At 41.9% G+C, this 22463-nt stretch overlaps 1 protein-coding gene across 2 annotated transcripts in view; it reads left to right on the forward strand.

Annotated features, from left to right (window-relative positions):
• NCKAP5 (NCK associated protein 5) overlaps positions 1 to 22463 on the forward strand; it is a gene marked incomplete at its 3' end in the record, with an annotated part of 888017 nt that overhangs the window by 731933 nt on the left and 133621 nt on the right. For both annotated transcript variants that reach the window (XM_080669006.1, XM_080669007.1), the window contains exon 10: positions 21226 to 21327. In XM_080669006.1, the coding sequence (XP_080525132.1) occupies positions 21226 to 21327 (102 nt within the window). The remainder of the gene's footprint in view (positions 1 to 21225; positions 21328 to 22463) is intronic.

Raw genomic sequence — 22463 nt, forward strand, 5'->3', positions numbered from 1 at the left:
TAAAAGTAACTCTAACTATAATTGTTAATGTCCCGTAAATATGTAATATTTGTTTTTGCTTAAAAAATTGATACTTAAAATGAAGGTGACAACCACACACAAAACAAGCCAGGTACACATTTAGTGAGAGTAAAGCAACCCATATTCAAATTTTTAAAAAATATATTAATTTTTTACAGAGAGGAAGAGAGAGGAGAGGGATAGAGAGCTAGAAACATCGATGAGAGAGAAACATCGATCAGCTGCCCCCTGCACACCCCCTACTGGGGATGTGCCCTCAATCAAGGTACGTGCCCTTGACCGGAATCGAACCTGGGACCTTTCAGTCTGCAGGCCGACGCTCTATCCACTGAGCCAAACCGGTTTCGGCCCATATTCAAATTTTACAAAAAGAAGAGATTAATTATCTCACACCGCCTTTTAAATGAGCATTTGAAAGCTCCACAGAAGTGCACATTATGCGACAATGGTCTTCCGTTCTTCCACTGCTGTTTTCAAACTTGCCTTTGACCTTTGCAAGTGAGAACTGGAGCATGACTGCCCAGCAGAAAATGAGTCAGCAATTATTATTAACAAATAATAATATGTCTTATTATTATTATAATAACACCCTCTGCACTGCACCCCTCACTCCACGCAGTTCAAGCCAGATGAACCTAACCAAAGTCACGTTAGTGATTTTAGCACGTAAACATGTTGTGTAAGATTGTGTGTTACCATCTGTGGTGGAACCACCATTTTGCTGGCATAAATCCATATGGCTTACCTCTCCCATCCCATTGTAAGACCAAGGATAGTAGTTAAAGGTGAGCAACAGTGCAAATTGAAACAGCTAGTTAAGCAAGCCACCTCCATCGTATTGCATTCTACTCAAGTCCCCTTTCCTCTCCCCATAATTTGCTCTCTTCCAGTGGTTTAATGCTCGTAGCTCTGGGGTCCTTATGGAAAAGCCCTGTCACTATTGAGTGAGTTTCTATTGACTTTGCTGAGGATGTGAAACACTATACTTAGCGATAAAATCAGATACGTAACGTAACTGAAGAGGCCATTAATGCATTAACTCTTGGTCACCTACTCCTCACCCAACCCACCCCACCCCACTGTTTTTGTCTTCTTTTTAAGGGCAGGCTCAGCAATGCAGTCACATGAACTGTCACTAACTAGGCGTGTCATAAACTATGCCATCCCTTATTATCATGCATTAAATTGGGGTGGATGGTCATCCTGGAAGTTCATATTAAATTCGGTTGCTTACCTTGAACAGGTTATGTTTCATTAGCCGCTCATCTATGTAGAGACACGGGAGAGAGGGATAATTTGTCTTGTGTCTGTGGATAGTGCAAGGACAACTGTAACATTATGAATTAAAGTCCACTTAGCTGCACTTGAAGTAGAGAAAGTTGGCCTCCAGATGTCATCCCACTGAAATCAATATTAGTTCAGATATCTCTAATGCATTGGCCTGCCCAAGACTCCTTTTTCCTTTCAAGCGTGTTCCTTCTGGCTGACATTTCAAGTTGACTCACTGAGTCAGTTGAAACAGGCTGTTATGCCAGCATCACAAAGTCTCTGCAGCTACAAACATAAAGATTTATTTCTTAGTCATGTTATATGGCTCTTGTGGGTCAACAGGGGAGCTTGGCCCATCTTAGACACTCAGGAAACATGACTGCTGGAGCAGCCACCAGCTCCAACCTTGCTAGATGCCAGGCTAGGAAGAGTTCTGGGAGATCTCGTATCGCTCTTAAAAATGCTCTAGTTAGTAGTACTCATCATTCATTGGCCAGAACTAGTCACATGGCCCCACCTACCCACAAAGTGGTCAGAATCACAGCAGTCATGCTCCCATAAGGAGAGAGAAATAGACATATTTGACAGGCAGCACTCATGACCACCACACTCAATAAACGCCCTTCTCCTCTCTTTTCTCTAGTTTACTAATAGACACTAGAGAGTCATCTGTGCTACTTCTCAGATTCCCTTTCTCATAGGAGAATCCACATGGATTGGCTCTGGCCTATGAGACCTAACTGGAATCTGCTATGGGATTTATGGGAAAGTGTTTGCCTTCCTGATAAAGGGGGCAGACATAGCCATGGAGTTCTTCATTCACACTTACACCTCCTTTCTATCTGAAGGTGGAGGCAGTGCCAGGATATGTAGCAGCCTTCTTGGCATGAGCTTGCCCCTACAAACACACACACACACACACACACACACACACACACAAAAAAAAAAAAAAAAAAAAAAACGATGGCAGAGCAAAATGATAAGAAGAGTTTGGTTCCTTGGTGATATCTATGAACCACTATACCAGCCCTGGACTGTCCACCTTTGGACATCTTGCTGTATGAGAAATATAAACCTCTATAAGCTTAAGAAATTGTAAGGCAGATTTCCTAAGTTTTGTTTGTTTGTTTGTGTGTGGGGGGGAGGGGAGAGGGTTGTAGTTGAATACAATCCTGACAAGCCTGAGACAGTTCTTATTTATTTTGAAATTTACAAGGAAAACATCCCATTTAGAAGGATGCGTTACAATCATCCCAATACAATAAAAATATGGGCCCTAGTTGGTCTGGTTCAGTGGATGGAGTGTCAGCCCGCAGACTTAAGGATCCCAGGTTTGATTATGGTAAGGGCACATTCCTCAGTTGCAGCCTTGATCCCCAGCCCTGGTTGGAGTGGGTGCGGGAGGCAACCAATTGATGTGTCTCTCTCACATTGATGTTTCTCTCTCTGTGTCTCCCCACCTTCCTTCCACTTTCTCTAAAAATCAATGGAAAAAATATCCTCACGTGAGGATTAAAAGAAAAAAAATTAAAATATGGTTAGGCCCTGACCTGTGCTACTCAGTGGTTAGAGCGTCAGTCCATGCACAAAGGTGTCCCAGGTGCAATTCCCAGTCAAGGACACGTACCTGGGTTGCAACTTCATCCCCTGCCCCAATCAGGGCATGTGGGGGAGGCAACGAATCAAAGTTTCTCTCTCACATCAGTGTTTCTCTCTCTCCCCCCTCCCTTCCTCCTTTACACTCTCTGGAGAAAGGCAATGGAAAAAAACTATCTTCAGGTAAGGATATTTTTAATTAAAATATGGTTAGGAGATTTCTAATACATGACCCTTTTTTAAAATACTTTTCACTTGGTCCTTTTGGCGGGCATTTCACATTAGCTCACTTTATCAGTCAGGATAGACTAGGTTACGATGGAATAACAAACAACTCCCAAATCTCAGTAACCACAACCTCTGCACTTCTTGCTGTATGATTAAGCCCCTGAATGTTGATTTTTCTATTTCTTATAGCTAGTTCAACCCTGACTAATATAGTCTCACTTATTCTTAAAAGGATATTACCTGCAATCTGTGAATATATTCAGGTTCTTATAAAGAGCTATCTGAAGAGTCGACTCCATGTAATACTTTGGTTAGAGTCCCCAGTGTATTTCCCATGATCTGCTCAAACTGCTAAAAATGTCTTTTATAACATTTTTTCTTTCCCTTCCCTCTTTCCAAATTGAAGAACTTTCTAAAATAAATTAATTAAAAAATTATAAAGCTTTCATCCTGTGATTTTAAAAAGTCCTGTTTTCACGTCTTTTGGTGTACCTGAGACTCATACAGAAGAAAACCTGTTAGAAATAAAACTAAGGAAGGCAAGAGAATAAATTGTGGTCCTGGAAACTTTATAAAAGCCTTGAAACTGGCTGGCTATGAGAATCCCTGCTTGTCCCGAGAATTTTGCAAAATGTGGCTGAAGTCTGTCAAAATGTAAAACACTTTCTAGAACAGAAACTGCAGCTTGTTCAACATTAACCTTGACAGATTCACGTTCTGTCGTATGCGTGAATGAATGCCTCCATGCTTCAGAATTCGGTACCTTGAACATCCAAATTGAACTAGGGTAGCAAAAAAAATATCCTTATTTCTTTCTCTCTCTGTCCACCTTCCTTCCCATCCCCATTCTCTCTTTAAATGCTTAACAGATTAAGTGAATGACATTGAGAAAAACATCTAACGAGAGCCTCTTCAAACGCACTGTAGGATTCCTCGCTTGTCACCACCTCGCTCCCCAGAAGGACGGCACTTTGCTTCATGACCGTTTATTGATCTCTAATATCTTTATTGACCATTGTCTCGTCCTTGCCTCCTGCAGGCAAAGGGTGAGAGTTAGATAATAGTATTAATTTTTCAGACATCTGCACATGTGTTAAAGGCTTTTGAAGTTTGAAGATAGTTTCTGTGTAAGCCCACCACAGGGCTAAAATGCCATTAAGGTCTAGATTGCAACAATACATAATAATCATGGCTGCAGAGCCCGGCCTGGTGACGAAAAGAAAGCTCATTTATTTTCGTGGAGATTCAAATCAATGTAAGTTCCTTGCCAAACCAGGGCCAATGCCTGCAGGTGCTGGAGGTAAAGGCAGGACTCAGGTGGCTGAAATCCACCCATCACTGTTCACACGTGGAAAGTCAGACCCATGAGGGAAATCCTCCATGGCACAGGCAACGTGAGATGGAGGGTGGGTGAGCAGTGAGGTGATAGGGGCTCATAAACTTTTTTTTAGCCAAGCATGTAAAATACAAGACAGGATTATACAGGAATCAGTTATATTGAGGTACAGTTACTAACGTATTTAAAATACATATGGCATAAGAACACACATGCTTCATTTCTAAAGCATGAAACAATAAGCTCAATTGGCAGTTCTCCGTTTTTAAGTAATGATTTCAGTGCACAATATTAGAGATATTTTCAACAACTGTAATGGGACATGAAGATATTTGTGATTTCTCTTGGTGACAAAGTCACCAGTTTATACCAGTTAATGTAATTTGGTGCCTACATTAACAGCTGAAGGAAAAGCTAAACTTTAGTTCAAGTTTAGTGAAACTAAAGATTCATTTTCTTCCTCCAAGTTCACAAGTGATCTGATTTTATCCATGGACCACTGGGGTCTCATGTTCAGAAGCCTTGAGCATCTGTCTTTTCCATTTCCTAGAAATTGTAAGTCTGTGTAGACCAGTGGTTCTCAACCTTTTTAATGTCGCGACCCTTTACTACAGTTCCTCATGTTGTAATAATTTTGATTGGGGGTCACCACAACATGAGGAACTGTAGTAAAGGGTCGTGGCATTAAAAAGGTTGAGAACCACTGGTGTAGACAGAAGAACAGTTATTTGTGTTGTTCCTCCCATGAAGAATTTAATATTAGACATTAGAAAGTCTTTGGATGACTATGCTGATACTTGAGGCCATCCCTGGCCATTTCTTCATAGAGCACGGACCCTGAGGTGGGTTCTCTGGAGTGGAGATGGGTCCTCTGGAGATACCCACACTGCTGTTTTCTTGGCCCTCTAACAACGAATGACCAGCTGCGCAGCTAGATTTAGAAGCACCTTGGAAAGTTTGTTTCTTCCTCTTATGCAAAGCTACCTGGCCAAGTGCTGGACCTACCAGAGACAATAACATTATCACCTACTCTACCCAGTTGGGCAAGGTCACCACATGGATGATACCTGCTTTATAATCTCACATCTGAAACGCTCAGAGAAGAAAGGAAAAATGATTTCCAGGAGTATTGTGTACATTTATCTTAGGCTTCAGCATTGGTTCTCCCATGGACCAGAGTTTTAAGGGCCAGAATTCAAATTAACCTGTGAATATAATTATCCGGGAATTTAGTAAAATGTGTGAAGAGTAAGATTTAAAACCAGGAGAACTTTTAATTTCTTGTAGTATACCAGAGGAGCTGGGTCAGCCAGTCCCATTATCGTGATAAAGCAGCATTTGATAGCATCAGCCGGTGTGATAAAATGATTATGGCAGCAGTGAGAAGGAATCTAATACGGGAATTGATCTGCAGATTCCAGTTCTGTAAAAGCCAACATTGATCAACATAAATGCCAATAGTGAGGTCGCATTGAGAACTGCCTAATTCCTTGAGATGATTCTGGGGTCTAGTGACAGATTCAAGAAGCAAATGTGAAAAGGAAGCTACGACTCTTGCAATCACTCCATTGACCAGCAGCAAACCTGACGGTATTTTGGTGGCACATGACAAAGTCTCTCTTTTCCCCGGCTAAAATCAGTTAGAAAGAGAGATTGTTATTGTGGGACACAATGACAGCTGTCACTGTAGTTAGGGTTGTGGTTAGACTTTGCAGCTCAGGGAAGAGGGGCAGGAGAAACCTAGTGCTCTTATGCCTTTGGTCTTTGGCAAGCCATGTCCACAATGGCAAGAGAAACGGTCAGTTCTTAGAGACTGGCCAGGAAAGGGTACAGAGGGTAGAATTCTGAAGTCAGCATTTGCCATTTTATGTACCTTTATTAATTGTTTTTACTCAGACCTGTTTCTCAACTCCGTTTTATGTTAGGGGCCATGAATAGCAACAGGACACCTGCCAGCAGGTGAAGTTTAGGGTCAGGACAATCAGGGAGTATTAAGCCTGTGGAGTAAAGAGCAGGCAGGACGTCAGGTGGGAGGGTCAGAGGGGGTCCTCCCAGGCTTCCTGTCCAGGCGCGAGCACCCTCCAGGGTACGGGTAGCCCTCCTGTGGGACAGGAAAGGAAATACATATGTGGAAACAGGCAAGAGCTTAGAACAAGTCACTGTAACATGCTGACGATAAAGCATCTGGGACTCAGAATTGACAAAGCTCATGTCCAGGAACAGTACCTCCTTTCCCCTTGCTACTGGTAGTTTTCCACTTCAGCTGGGTCCCCTGCTGTCGACTCTGCGGAGTCTGGGGTCTTGTCAGCATCACTTAAACGCTACCAAGCGTGGTTCTTCAGTGGGGTCCTGTTTCAGAACTTGTTTGGGTGAGCATACATTTCTCTTTCTCCCAATCTGAGGATAGACAGGGGGAAAACATGCTACTCTGTTTTTGAAAAATTATATTAAAGTCAAAAATTCCATTCTTACCCCAGGAAGCTTAGTAAAGGTGCCCTAACTGATCCTTGTTCAGCGATGGTGTGCCTTTCAGAAGCTAATGCTTCTCAGTGATGGTGGGAACCTGCGTAGCCACACAAGGGATGGAAGGGCCTGGCTTCATTTAACGCTGTTTGTCACCTGTTGAAATTCTTAATATCTTTTTCTACAAACAGTCCCCCGAACAGGACCCCACAAGTGCGTCACTGGCCCTGAAATAGCAACATTTATTGAGCATTTAGTATATCTCAAAGAGCTTAATGAATCGGAACTCTATCACAACCTTATAAATTCAGGAATTCCTTCTCTTAGAGCTAATATTGTTATTATTATCCATAAAGGAAACTGGCATGCAAAAGATGAAGCAGCTTGCTCCAAGTCAAAGCCAGAAGCTGAACCCAAGCAGTACAACACTTGGGCCAAGTGCTCTTCTGCCTCCCTGGATATGGATGTCAAGATGGTGAAAGGGGTTCAATGTGAGGCAGAACCCAGGATTTGTCCTGAGTGTTTAAAAGCTGGTTTTGTGGTTGCTCTCTCCTTGTTTTAAATACTGTGAGAGCTAATCAAGGGCTTGGGTGCAGTGGGTTCCCGTGAATCAAGGTGTTTCAGCAATGCAGTGACCATGGCCATGGCCGTGGACCTGAACTTCACTCTGGTGTGGAGTGATGTGGAGCATCTTCTGTGGCTCAACCATTGGCTTTTAGTAACGGATTCACATTTTACATAATGACTTTATTTTTATGCACTGAAGTGCAAGGGCATCCTATTTCATTTGTTTTTGGTCAATAGAAAAGTATTTATGGAAAGAAATTTACCACCCCATATAACACAGAACAAAAAATAAGGGTTTATACATAGTAAATATTTTGAAGCCCCTGGAATTATTAACATTGTGGCATTTAAGAAGAAAATTTGTTGTAGTCTTCAGTTAGCAGTACAGGAAAAAAAATTACATCTTTCATACCAGCTGATTGCTAGCAAGTGTTCAAAGCAGTCCCATAATTTTATAATAAGAGTTACTTCTTGGGAATTTGAAGATCCCCATAGTTTCTAAAATGCATCTTTTCTCTATAATGCTTATTCCTTTGTAATAGTTATTTATAGGTCCATAACCAACTTCTCTGAGAAATAAAAACTCATTTTGATAATTGTGTGAAGTTGAAAATGCTGCACGTGATATACAATGAAAGGAAAGCTCAAAGAAAGATTACTTTGCATCTTTAAGAAAGTTTCCATGAAAGCAGTTTATGAAAATTAATAAATCTGTAGGGATTTGAAAAGAGAATATTAGGATTATGGTAACTGGCGACTGTCTCAGAAGAAAATAGACTATGTTATTTATATTTATGCATCAAATGCCCATTTATTACTTCACAATTTCCACCCTAGGAGATTAGGAATTATTTTTTCCACCTTCTTTTTCAGTGCCTGTTTCACAAATTCTTACTGTTTACTGAACAGGCTGGATTAGAACAAAGTGTGTGCCTGTGAAGTATGAGGGGAAGCCAGTGGAGACATTGTCTCGTGTCTTGCGGAGGACATGTCTTTTTCCTGCATTTTCTGATGCACTTGAAACTCCCTAATCCGTCATAAAAATGTTTGTAATATCACATGCATGCACTTCTCTCTCAGATGTTACAATGGGGTCTTTAGTCAACTCACTGGAGGATTTGCTGGGGAAACTAAAGAGCAATACTGACTTGAAAGTTTGGCTTCATTTCTACCTCAGAGTCTGTCTTCAACGGCTTCTTTTAATATGTCCGGGGGGAAAAAACACCCCACAAAATTGAAATTTAAATATAGAATATATTAAGTAAATTAATAGAAAAATAAAAATAAATCCACTTGACTTGATAAATCCCATGTAATAGCTGGAAACTGCCAGTTGCCAAGAAATGATTTAGCTCAGTGAAATGTTTTTTGTAGCTAATCCTTTAATGTCTGTTTTACATATTATCCTTCCCATTGTTAATATGGAACAATATTGTAAGCTAGTAATTTTTATGCTCTATATTTCAAATTGCTATTAGGAAGCCACATAAATAATAATCCCCAACGCTTGTTTATAATACCATGAGGCATTTCTTACCATGGGGTAAAGTAACAGGGGATTTAAAAAACTGCTGTGGGGAGAAAGCTACAGGGGCAGTAGCCACAGAAGCTGTAAAGCAAACTGAAGTCAGAAGTCTGAAACCCTGAGAATGCACAGCTTAGTACTCCTGTCAGGAGAGGTGACGCTACAGGCCTTCGTTGAACATTTAGCCAGAAATTGCATTTACGTAATGTCTTCAAAACGGTGCGAAATGAGGGGGGCTCCGGCCACTTGCCCTTTTAGAGCCACATGAGTGCACATCACAAAGTCCTGTTCATCGGCGCTCTGACCCCAGTTGTAGCCGCGCCACCATGCGAGGAAGTCTGTGAGAGTATGTCTTGCAGCCTGTTAAGGTCCCAGAAGTTATGTAATCTCCCAAACTCTGAATGTCATGTGTTCTCATCTTTTTTTTTTTTAAATAATGAAAGGAGGCACCTGTCTTACACGATTCCATGTGTATTTTTGAGTTTCTCCAAATCACTGAGGAGACATTTCCCCTTCCTAGGAGATTATCTTCCAAGGTAAGCAGAGATCCTTTGATTTTCATGTCTCCTCCTTGGGGTTGCGAGGGTCCAGCAGGCCAGGATAATGTATGCATCGCAGGAGTCACTCTGTGTCTCCAGGATTAGCGGTTGGGTTTCTGCAGTGCTGCGGGTGGTCATGTGTCCATTTCTAGCACACAGCATAGTGAGGAGCTCAGATTGAACCCCCGCCACCCCTTTAAGGAAGAAGCATGCCGAGAGGGCAGAGCAGCTGGATGTGTGTTCAAGCATCTACACTTCCTCCCAGGGATCCTTCCAGTCTCTCCTTCCAGACCTTTCCTTTGTTGACATAGATAAGGGTATTGGAGGCCCACGGCCAAGGTCAGCATTAGGAAAAAAATGTGGGTGGACAAAGGACTAAGGGAAAATACATGTATTTTGAAGAGAGTGCTGGATTTAGATCCCAGCTCTGTACTTACTGTGGTGTGACGCCATTTCTCTCCTTGCCTTCACCTCTGTGGCCTTGCTGAACTATCTGCAGGGAGATGTCACAATTTCTCTCACCTCCACACGTTTGCATAGTTTCTGCCTTAAAGACCACCCCTTCCATTTTTTTCTTTCTTGTCTCCTTCACCTAAGTAGTCATTTCTTGTTTTTAAAATCTCAGCTATTGCTTTGCAGGAAAAGCCCTCCTAGAGCCCCAGCTGAGGTCCCCATGGCAAGCAGAGTGAGGGTGCCTGGTGGCTTGGCCTTCTGCAATGCCTGGTGCCAAGCACAGCGTTTTTTCATGACCAGACACTACATAGGACAACTTAGTGGCAGAAAATGTCACAAGGGGCAATCCTGAAGTCCATGTCCAGGTTCAAATACGTGACATGAACAGTTCCTTAACTCCTCACGTTTTTCAGTTTCCTCATTCTGAAAATTGAGGTCATAATAGTTTCTGTTTCATTAAGTGATTGTAAAGATTAAGAGAAAAATAATGTAAGCACTTCACCCATTACCAGCATGTAGTGAGCAGTCAATATATGTTTGCTGTTTTACTCCTCGGTTTTATTTTTCAGTTAGATCCAAATTTATATGCAACATTGTCTTTCCCTGGAAAGAATGTAGAGATGTAAAAAGAAATAATAACATCACTAATCCCAATAATATTTCAAATGCAAATAATAATAATGATGAAAATATGATTTTGAATAAGTGAATGAGTGAAGTTTGAGTATAGTAAGAAAATATATTACATTGTTCTTAGAGATATTTCTGTTTTTTAAAAATCCTAGGTCATTCATCTTGTCTAATTAATTTGTTATTTTAGTAAATTGTTTATAACAAGCTATCATTACCCAGATTTAATTGTAGAATTGAGAGTATGACATCTGTGATCAGACTGCGAGGGATTTAAATACTATTTATGTGAACTTAGGCAAGATTTTTCACTCTGTAACTCAGTTTTTTCACCTGTAAAATGCACATTATTGTAGCACTTCCTGGGGGTTGTGACAGGATTTTAAAGGGTCCTATTTGTGAAACACATACTTGGTGCTAAAAAGAGCTGATAAATGTTCACAGCGGTTTTTGTTACTGTTGCTGTCATTATTTTCGTTTATCTGTGACCTGCCTCTGAAAAAGGATCTGAACAGGAGAATCCCCAAAGCAACAGAGCTGACTTGATGGGAAGAGCCCACTGTGGGTATTGGCACTTAGGCACAAAGAAGCAGCTCAGCTTGCAAAGGAGACCAGGAGGGTACTGACTCCCTCCCTCAGGGAAAAAGCAAGCAGAAAGCCGCAGAGAGAGTTTGGACTTAGAAGGCAAGTGGAGAATACTGGCTCTGCCTTTTATTGGAATATAACCTTGTGACATTGGATAGCTTCCTTAGCTTTGGTTATCTTGAGTTCTTGAGTTCTTTGTCCCTAAAATTTAAGATAATCGCTTCTTCCGCCTGGGTTAAGGATTCATGAGATAAGGTCAGAGAAGGGACTGCACAGGGTTCCTTCTTCTCCGCAGGGCAGAGGTATTTCGTTTCTTCCTAATAAGTGGTACCTTGGGCTCCAGTGACCATCGGTGCAATCTCCAATAGTCTGGTGAAAAGAGAAGGTCAAGTTGATTCTTCCCCTATTCCCCGTAGTTTCATGAAGTCAGAGGAAAAATTATTCCCCTGAGTGTAAAAAGCAAAAAGCTTCAGAAATCCAGGAGACTTTAAAAAAAAAAAAAATAAAGCTTGATTAAAATGTAAAATGCAGTGTAGATAATTTTACAAAACAACCAGCAATTAGGAAGCATTTATTAAAGTAGCTGTTAAAGAAATTAGTCATAAAAATGGAGATTTCAAGGTACTTCTCTCTCTCTCTTAGATCCCAGAAGAGGCTCAGGCTGCTCTGAATCACTTCCTCTCTCAGATCAGAGACAAAGGAAGCCAAATGGAGGCTTCAGAGTCTTAGGGTTCGGAGGCAAGTGGGCATGAATCACTCCACCCGCCAGTTCCCAGTGCCCTGTCCTGGAGCCCCAACCCTGCCTCCTGTTTCCCCGACGCTGCCACTTGCTGCTGTGTGTGGAGCGTTTCTGATGATTTTTGATGTATGGGTGGTGGGTGTGCGCGCGCGCGCGCAGAAGACCAAGATATTTGGGAGCTTGAGTATGAGAGCTATGCCTCTGTTGCCTGCACAGAATATTACCTTATTCATATTTAACTGTGTTACTACATTGACCCCCAACCCTACCCTCACTCTGCCCTCATATCACCTCTACTCTATACCAAGATCTCTTTTGCATATTCTGCTTTAAGAATTCCTATGTGTTGTTTTTTTCTCATCTCTGTTAAGGCTCCTCATTGATATCATCGGCTCCACTAATTAGCTTCCTCGAGTCTGTTCATAGTTCACAGTCAGGACTCTGTACATAGTAGATGCTTCATAAGTGTTTCTTGTTGCACTAATTAGACTGGAGGCTCCCGAGGGCAAGGTCTGCTGTCTGCATCCTCATCTGTCTTCCCGCTGGTCCTTACCCTGTGGGTTCGCAGGGCAGAGTTAATGGAGTTTTGGAAGACGGCAGATTTGCAATAGTCCAGTCATCAGTCTAAGCTGGAGAGGCCCTGAATAAACTTCCCAGTCACCAAACCAAATGCTGCTCCCTCAGGCAGCCACCGGATGGATAATCAGGTTGTCATGGCAGCAGAGACCCTTGGAGAAGGCTTTGAATATAGCTGTGGAATAATTGTTTCAAAAGCATTTTGTAACCTTGGATCAGAGAAGTAGAAAAGGGGATGTAGAACCATGTCATTTGCAGAAACACCAACCAGAGTGAGATGGAACACACTCGGAGCGCCTGGAGATTGCTATGCGAGGCACCCCAAGATTGCTATGCGAGGCACCCTGAGATTGCTATGCAAGGCATGTCTGAGAGTGGTCAGGGGGAGTCATCATGGCAGCACGGACTTCTGTGGGTGGCAAAAGAGAAAGAGAAATTAGCTGTAAAAATGCCAGACTCTGTGAAGTGCGATGGAATCTTGGTGGGCATTTGTGAAAGGGCCTAGATTTGGCATTCGGAAGGCCCACTCTGCGTTGCATCAGCAGGATGACTGAATGCAGGCATTGTGTTTTATCCCAAAATGGAAATAATTAATTAAACATCAGCTTTTATCTAAAAAGATTTTTTCCTAGGCTTGAATTCTTGTAAATTTAAGAAATGACTATATAATACTCAGTGATGTAATACACAGTTATATAATATTTAGTTTTATAATAAATTCTTAATGGAACAGAATGAAATGTGTGAAATGTGAACCAAGGGTCTGCCACACTATCCCTTGATGGGTTTTGAAAAGGCTGATGAAAAAAAAAATCACATTTCTGAGTATGGCAAAAACATAAGAAAAAATATAAGGCTAGTGTGTGGATAAGGTAAAACTTGGAGTTTTGGGATGATCATTGGGTGAGTAAAGCTTCCAAAGAAAACTTATCTTAATCAGACTGTGCTATTTTGGGAGATGTCTGTGAACTTTCTTTCAGCACCTTCTGCATGCCTCATGCCTGCCTCTGAAAATGGCCTTATTGCCCAACAGAAGAAGCAAGGCCTGTTTGCCTGGTTATGTCTAATTCAGAGCCATATCTAGAACAATCCTCATAAACATGTATTAAACCCACGCGAATGTTTTCTACCTGTAACAGAGGATACCCAGAAAGTGGAAATGACAGGAAACCTTATGAAGTTAGTGATATCAAACGGTGCTCAGAGGATTTCATAATAGCCCACTGGAGACCTGCTTCCCTGTGATGCGATTAAAGGGCCGGAACACACGGCCCAGGGTCCGCCTGGGGCTGAGTTGGGGGAGCAGAGTGGGGCTCTAGGACGCTTTCTGGAAGCTCTGAGATGAGATCAGTCTCCAAACTCTGCAGGGGGGTTTGAGAACAAAGCTAAGGCTATAGAAGCAATAAATTCTTCATCCAAAAGTCCATCTAGTATCCAGACCACCATATTTATGAGGGAGGTGACCCCTAAACAAGGCCAAGTCCCAATGAGCAACCAGCCCCAATAGTAGGTGCAGCAGCACCTAAAGGGGAGCAGACAGGAGCGGATGAAGAGTGTGCAGGAACCTGTGAGGGGTGTGCAGGAGGGGGGAGGGGTGCGCAGGAGCGGGTGGAGAGTGCGGAGTGACCCCACAGCTGCCAAGATTTCATCTCCAAGGGAGGGTGCTGCATAAAGATACCAGTGGTGAGTGGGCAGATTCCAGAAAATTCCTCGACTTCTCCTCTAAATATCCTACCATGAACTTTTAAAAAGTAGAAAAATACTGTCTAATCAATGGGAGGGCAGTGCTGTGCATAGAATTCAAAGAAATGTGTTTGGTAGAGAAGATTCCACCTGATCCTGTGACAGGAACACACCTTCTCACTTTATAAATGAACCGGACCTCAGGAATTGTGGGCACAGCCGCCATCCGCTTTGACTGAGCGATCTTTTCCGCAAAGGGGAAACACAACAGGGAACATAAAACAGGGCAGAGTAGGATTCAGGGCATCAATTCTGTCGTGTCCACAAAGGATGCCACCACGGGGACTGCAGCAGATCAGATGAACATGCTAATTCACGTCCACTTCCTGCTGCTGCGTCTGAGTGACGCTCATCAGACATATGCCACATCCCCTCTCACGGCTTCTCTTCTGTACAGATACTTGGCTTTAATAGTCAGAGGGGGAATAATTATATGCATAAATATGGTATTAGATGAATTCTCTCACCAAATCTGAGTGAAGAGGAGGAAGCAACGGGAAAGTGATCCTTTTGTGTTTCCCTTTTTACATCTTAAACTGAGTTAATGACTTCAGACATCCTGACATGAAAAAATTCACACCTTTCTTCTCAAATCTTAGGAAGTAAAAGAGCTGCTCATCACCTACTTTACTTGATTATTCCAGCCTAGTTTTCCACGCTGCCCACATTTCTCAGAGAAAGATCTGCTTTTACCCTCACCTGGTGCCACTACCCTCACCTGGTGCAACAGCCGGAGCATACCCTAAGACGTCATCTCTGGACCAAGCAGAGCCCTGGAGGCAGAATTCTATTCCCTGCAACAGGCCTTCGCTGAGCATCCAGAGAGCCAGCTCCATGAGGGGGAGAACCTGAGGTGGAGGCGGCCCTCCAGCCCCGCTCTTAGCAGCCGGAGCACCCTGCATCTCCAGCTCCGCTGTCATCATTCACCAGAAAGCTGCAGCCTCAGTGCCCACCACCGAAGGGGCCACCTCACCTCCTGCTGCCAGAGAAAGGCAGCCAGTCCTGGGCAGCCTGACAAGGGGCATGTTTCTCTGCCTTGAATTACACTCAGCTTCGCAGAGAACGGAGCGCTGGCTGGCTGAAGTGGGGCAGCACCCACTATTCCTGCCCCAGATGTGGTTCTGGCATGGCTGCCCTGGCATTGCCAGGTCTGCAGAGCTGAGTTTGGTATTTTACACCATCACGAGGTGTGCTGTGACTGTGGATCGCAGTGCATCTTAGCTCATTACACAAATCCCCCCTCCTTCCCCGTGGTAGTGGCAGAACACGGGCCTTCTCCTGGTGAAGCTGAAAGTCCTGGTGTGCAGCGTCACCTTACTCTGCTGATACAAGCACTATACATACATGTGGGAATGTGTGTGTGAATGTATATGTGATGTGTATGTGTGCATGTAAATACAGGTATTCCTGCTTTTCAAAAGTTTGCTTTTCACCACTGCACTTTAGCCAGCCCTGCGTTGGCACCTGTTTTTGCTAACCAAAAAATCTGCAGAGGATTCTTGCATTTACAGAAAAAGGTGAAAAGTGAGAGTAGCGTGCAGCCTTTGTTTCCCACCAGCTGTGGTAGTGGCAGCGTGCACCCATAGGGAGAGGGGCCCTGCCGAGCTCCTTCCTGGGACCCACAGTCCGTGTTTTAGCACTAAGCACCAGAGCTCTGTGGGTCTGTGAGTCTCTGGGCTTTATCTGTTTATTCTGTGCATGCATCAGCAAGATGTGTCCTATGGCATCAGAAAAGCCTAAGGGCTCATAAGGGTGTCGCACTTAGAGCAATCCTGGACATAAGCAAGCATTTTGATAGTGATGAAGGAAATAGAGACATTGTATGTGCGTTGACTTTCGTTTCAGGGAATGCTATTAAATGCTTCCATGCAAAGTAATGGTCATTGCTTCTTCACTTTGAGCCATTTTGTCTGAGGAAACTTGCATAGGATTCTACCTTTGGAGAGCAGGGGAAACCTGTATGTGTGTATTGATTGAGTCTCTAAACTGTATGCTGCAGAATGCTAATCTCGGAGGAGGGCTGTATCAGTTAGGTTCAGACTAGCCACTTTAACCAGCAAACCCCCAAATGAATAATAGCTCAAACCCAGTGTAAGTTACTTCTAACTCATGGAAAGATCAAAAGAGGTATCTCTGGTCCCTAGGTGGCTCTCCTCCAGTTCACAATTCAGGATCCTAAGCTCCTCCCACCTGGTGGCTCTATCTCTAACGCCAGCCTCCGCCTCCGGAGATGGCTGTGCTGAATTGGCTGCATCAAGCTGGTGGGAAGCAAAAAGCCTGCAGCACCGCATGTTGGAGATGCTCATGAGCCAGGACAAACATCACTTTTGCTCACACTCCATTGGCGAATCATCAGGTCACATGGCCATGCCTAACTGCAAAGGAGGCTGGGAGATGCAGTGAAGCCGAGTGCCCACAAGAGGGAATAGGTTCCATGACAACGAGCCAGTCCCTGCCCCAGGGACAGTGCAGAAATATAGGGCGTGGCCAGCATCTTCATAGAGCTGATCACTCTGTTGGGAAAATAGGCCCTACCTGTGGGAGCAATTCTGCAGTTGTGCACTTCAGATAAAGGGCCAAATGGGGGAGTGCTGTAATCCAGCTGTGTGAGGAATGCATTGTCGCTGGGAATGACAGACCACCTTACAAGTGGGGTGTCAGTGCAGTCCTGAAAAGGGGCAGGTTTTAGACCAGTTGGCAGGAGCAGGGAGAGTGGCATGGAAAGAAAGACAAAAGCATCTGCGCAGAAGTGAGAAGGGATCATTCTGGAAACAATGAAACCTGTCTGGCAAGAAAGGAGGCAAAGACTTTCATCATCAAAGAAAGCATTTGAGTTAAAAGATGGCACTGACCTCTGGTTTGGAAATGTGTCTATTTCTAAGATCAAGTGTAATCTCAGTTACTGAGATAATGTAAGAGATGCTGTGAGGTCAATTTCAGACCTATACTGAATAATCTTGCTACCTCCATGTCTAAAGCATTTAAAAAATCATATCTAAATCCAGGATTTACCCAGATGCACAGGTTAAAGATTTCAAGTTTGGAGTATTGCATGCAGGTGAGAAGTTTTATCCCAATGACACTAACAGTAAACATGAACTATAGATAGGTGTGTGATACAGAATTTGTTCTTTAAGCAGGTGGGCTTTTTAAAAAGAAGTCATGGTATTCTCCTGTCAGTTATACTTCCTAAAAAGAACTTAAAATTTTTTATTCAAGTATATTTGGCATACAATATTATACAGTTTCAGGTGTATAATATAGTGATTCAACATTTATATTCCTTATGATGCAGTCGCCACAATAAGTCTAGTAACCATCTGTCACCATACAAAGTTATTACAATATTATTGATGGTATTCGCTGTGCTGTACACTACATCCCTGTGGCTTACTTATTTTATAACTAGAAATTTGTACCTCATATTTCTCTTCACCTTTTTCACTCATCCCCTCCCAACCCTCCCCTCTGGCAAGCATTAGTTTGTTCTATGAGTCTGTTTCTGTTTTGTTTTATATTTTGTTTTGTTGGGGGTTTTTTTATTCCACATTTAAGTGAAATTATACAGCATTTTTCTTTGTCTGACTTACTTCACTTAGCATAATACCCTCCAGGTTCATCCACGTTGTCACAAATGGCAAGATTTCATTTTTTATGATTAATATTTCATTGTATATGTATCAGATCTTTATCAATTTTTAAATGGACACCTAGGTTACTTTCATATCTTGTTTTTGTAAATAATGCTGCAATAAACATAGGGGTGTGTTATTTTTTTTAACAAATACTCAGAAATGGAATTGCTGTGTCCTAAGGCAGATCATTTTTAATTATTTGAGGAACCTCCACACTGTTTTCCACAGTGGCTGCACCAATTTTCACTTCCACTAATAGTGCACAAGGATTCCCTTTTCTCTAAATCCTCTCCAACACTTGTTGTTTGTTGACTTTTTGATGATAGCCATTCTGACAGGTGGGAGGTGATACCTCATTGCGATTTTGAATTGCATTTCTCTGATGATTAGTGATGTTGAGCATCTTTTCATGTCTGTTGGCCATCCATATGTCTTCTTTGGAGAAATGTCTGTTCAGGTCCTTTGCCCAAATTTTAATCAGATTATTTGTTGTTGTTGTTTTTATGCTCAGTTGTGTGAGTTCCTGACATATTTTGGATATCCCTTATCAGATACATCATTTGCAAATATCTTCTCCCATACAGTGAACTGTCTTTTTGTATTATTGATGGTTTCCTTTGCTGTGCACAAGATTTTCATTTTAATATAGTTCCATTTGTTTATTTTTGCTTTTGTTTCCCTTGCCCAAGGAGACAGAAGATATTGCTTTGATTGTATTTCCCATATTTACTTTCTATCTACTTTTCCCTTAGATCCAAATTAAGTCTGATGACATCACAGTGCCAGTTTGAAAGTGATATGCTTGCTCTCTGCCCTTGGACTCTCTCTGGCTCTCTTCCTCTGTCCAGGATAATATGCTTATTATAATATTACATATACATATACACGTGGAAGTGTAGCCTTTCATTACAATTCTTATTATAAGAAGTGTAACATTTATGGGCTTATTAGTTTTGTGGCTACTTAAGGGACATTGTGTGAAAGAATAATGTTTACCTACCATTTTCTTGCCCACAGCCTTAACAGAGAGGTAGATTTATTTTCCAAGACCGTTTTTATTTGCCTTACATATCAGGAAACTATAACAACAAATGATTCATTTGTAGCTTAAGCCTTTAAGAAATTAACTACCACCAACTCTGAGTTATAGCAATTAATTGATGCAAGGCTGTGTGGATTTCAGCATACTATCTTATTTATTATCCTTTCTGCCCATGGCAATACCTCTGCCTACCTATGTGGCAGGTCAGGTAGCCACCTCCATCCCTCCATTACAGGTGAGGAATCTGAGATGGAGATGTGCAGTTACAGTCCCAAGATCTGGGCATACCTGTGCCTCAGACAGGGCTGGAACTCGGGGCGCCTGGCCCCTTGCCCTAGGATCTGTCGCCTTTCCAATGTGACCGTACCTATATCTGTGGAGGAAACTGGCCATTTGGATAATAACCGCTGAAATGTAGCTTCTTTTAGGAGGAAGCTACACATATTCATGCAGAAAGCGAAGGATGACATCATATCTGATAAGAAAGAGTGAAGTGAATGAGAAGTTCATGAACTGAATGAGAAGTTCAAATAACTAATCTGTAAGGACTCTTCCCACAAATCACATGATGTACCACTCAGATTCATTATTTTTGGCTGAATGTCATTTCCCATAACTTCTTGGACTGTTTGCATATTGATAAATGTATTTTTAGGTTTCAGAACATTATAATTCTTTGGGCACTTTCCCAATCTTTGAAACTTATATGTTGGTGGGGAAAATATAAAGCCATCTTTTTTCTTCATAGAGTACAATAAGCATCCATGGGGTTATTACTGAATATTACACATTGTGACAGGTCCTGGGGATTAGATAATCTGTGCCCCCAGAAAACTCAGATTGTAAAGGGAGCTTGAGGTAAGGACTATAAAAATTGGGCAGAAACAACATCCTGGTCCTAGTTCCTTACTGATGTCTTAGCTTTGTTGGAGAAATTAGATTTTTCAAAATAACAGGCAACCAGTTTAGGACTTACACCCTTTTGGTGAAATAAACTCCACTAACATGGGCTGAAAGAAGCAAGAGTGAAGGTCTGAAGCAAGTGGTGAGGAAGCTGCACTGAGAACAGATCCCTCGCAGAGAAAATGCCTTCGCTCCTGCAGAGGGAGCAGTACCTCCTCCCACAGCTCCAGCACAGGGGCCCTCACCCAGGTTCAGCCCCAGGGGGTCAGCTGGGGAACAGAGCTAATGTGTCTCATTGTAGTGGGGTTTACTGTCCATGCTGACAACAGGGTGGCTCTCCTGGGACAGAGTGACACGTGTGGCAGCCCCTGCACTCCAAAGTAACCATACCATTAATGAGTGACAGGGAATCTCAGTCATTTCCCCATCAACATCAGTGTGCAGCGAGGCCTTCCGGGGGAGGACCAGGAAGAGGAAAGCTTTTCGGCAGGGTCGGGGGTGGGCTGGGAGACATGCTTAGCCCCATTATTCACTCACTCGATTTGGTATTTTTACTGTCTGAAGTAACAAAAGTTGTAACCAAGAGAAGCCAGGCTGCACGTACCATTTTTAAAATGTCAGCAGCCTAGCAGAAACATTAGACATAAATCACAAGTTATATTGTATTTGCAATTAAACAGATCAAATTTAATGTCCACAGAAAAGCCTCAGTAATTAGTAAAAAGATTAATATAGTGAAATGTCCCTGGTTTAGCAGGCCTCCCAAGCAAAGCCGAAATAAAGAATTGAGCATATTATCAAATAGTGTGTGAATATTAATGCCCCAAAATCTAAATCCCCAAGTCCCTGATGCAATTATTTTCCATTCACATTAATTGTTCCTAACAGATGACATTAATGACTTTGAGTTAAAATGTGTCCACGGGAAGATTTCACAAGATCAATGCTGTTTAGAAATAAGGTCACTTTTATAATAATTTGCTCTGATTTTAACCACTGCTCAATATAATGAGGTTAACATGGTGATTGTTTTTTCATGTGAATACCAAAAGTTAATTTTCACACCAGCCAGTAAGTGTATTGGGGTGTTCCAGTTTTCTTACTACTTATTTTCCAGCCACTACTTATTTTTTTCCTGCAGCTTATTTTCCATCACAGACTGACAGACTGTGAAAGTGTGATTATTGTTGATAAGCTGTAATTTGCGCACACATGTATATAGAACACCAATGAACTAGAATAAACTCTTTTGAGTCGGGATATGTACTATCCAATCGAAACATGTCAACTCTTTTGAGATTTACCAGTCCAAGGTAGGGTTTTGAACAAAGAAATAAATCATCACGATTCCATGTTTCTGCTTGTTTTCACCTAGAAACTTCACTCACGCATCTTACATCTTTCATCCGGAGATTTGCTCTCAGAGGTGGAAAGGAGCCGGAGTCTGACACAGACACGGAGTGATGTTGAGACGCACGTGAGTTCCCCGTGCCTTCAGAACACTTGTTTAGGTGGTCGTTTCTCCTCCATCAAGTTCGATGTCGTGAGGGAACCACAGTGTGCCTCACTGAAGCATTGTCAGGCAGATAAAATGCTTTCCTGTGATCACTGAAACTCACTCTCACGCCCCCCCGCCGAGAGAGTGAGCCGAAAGTGTCACTCTCGGCAAAAATATCATAAATCTTGGCTTTGTCCCCAGGATACCTTTTGGGGTATTGATTACATCTCAAAGTCTCTGAGAAATGGTCAAGGAGCTTTTTATTAAAGCCCATGTTCCATATTAGTCATCCTCCTTTCATGATATATTATGTATGAACTTTTAAAAATTCATGGGCTGTACAATTTTTTCTTCAGCTAGGGTTAGCTTTGTGCTTATTTGGCAAAACTTTAACCAGCATGGCTTTTAAGTATCATTGACCTAAAAAAAAGTAACTTGAAAAAAACCACAGCCAAATAAATATATATGGAAAAATCTTTTGCTTAAAACAATGACAGATGAACATTGTGAATAACTGGCTTTTTATTTTACTGTATAATTTTTATAACTATAGATAGGATATCCTTTACCAAAAGTAAATATTCTCAAGTTAGACTGAAATGAAATTTTAGTGGAATTCCATCACTTCAAATATTTATGAATATCTTAATGGCATGGCATCCTATCTGTAATATGGCCTTAAGGTCAGGAATATTTTAAGTGTGCAGTTTTTATCCAAGGAAATCTTGCCTTCATTCTCTCTATCCTTTTTCTTTGGTAAAATTATGGATTTTGTATTGCATTTTTCACAGTAAGGATGTTAAAGCACACGAGTGATTCAAGATAGTAATCTAAAATATACTTTGAATAGTGCAAACAGGGTATATTTTGCCAAGTAAGTCAAAATAAGTTAATGTTGCAGTGAAAGGCAGTATACATTTTTTAAAGAAGAATTTTAATAATTATCATTTTCTATTACAAATTATAACTCTTCTCAGTAAGATATTTGGTATATATGTCCAGGAGGTCTGCTGTTGTTAGGGCCTTACTATAGCATAGTGGCTAGGACCTGGGTCTGACATCAACATCATATTGATTGGGTGCTCTTAGATATTAACACCTCACCACCTCAGCTT

This window comes from Plecotus auritus (assembly GCF_963455305.1).
Source record: "Plecotus auritus genome assembly, chromosome: 5".
NCBI classification, from domain to species: domain Eukaryota; kingdom Metazoa; phylum Chordata; class Mammalia; order Chiroptera; family Vespertilionidae; genus Plecotus; species Plecotus auritus.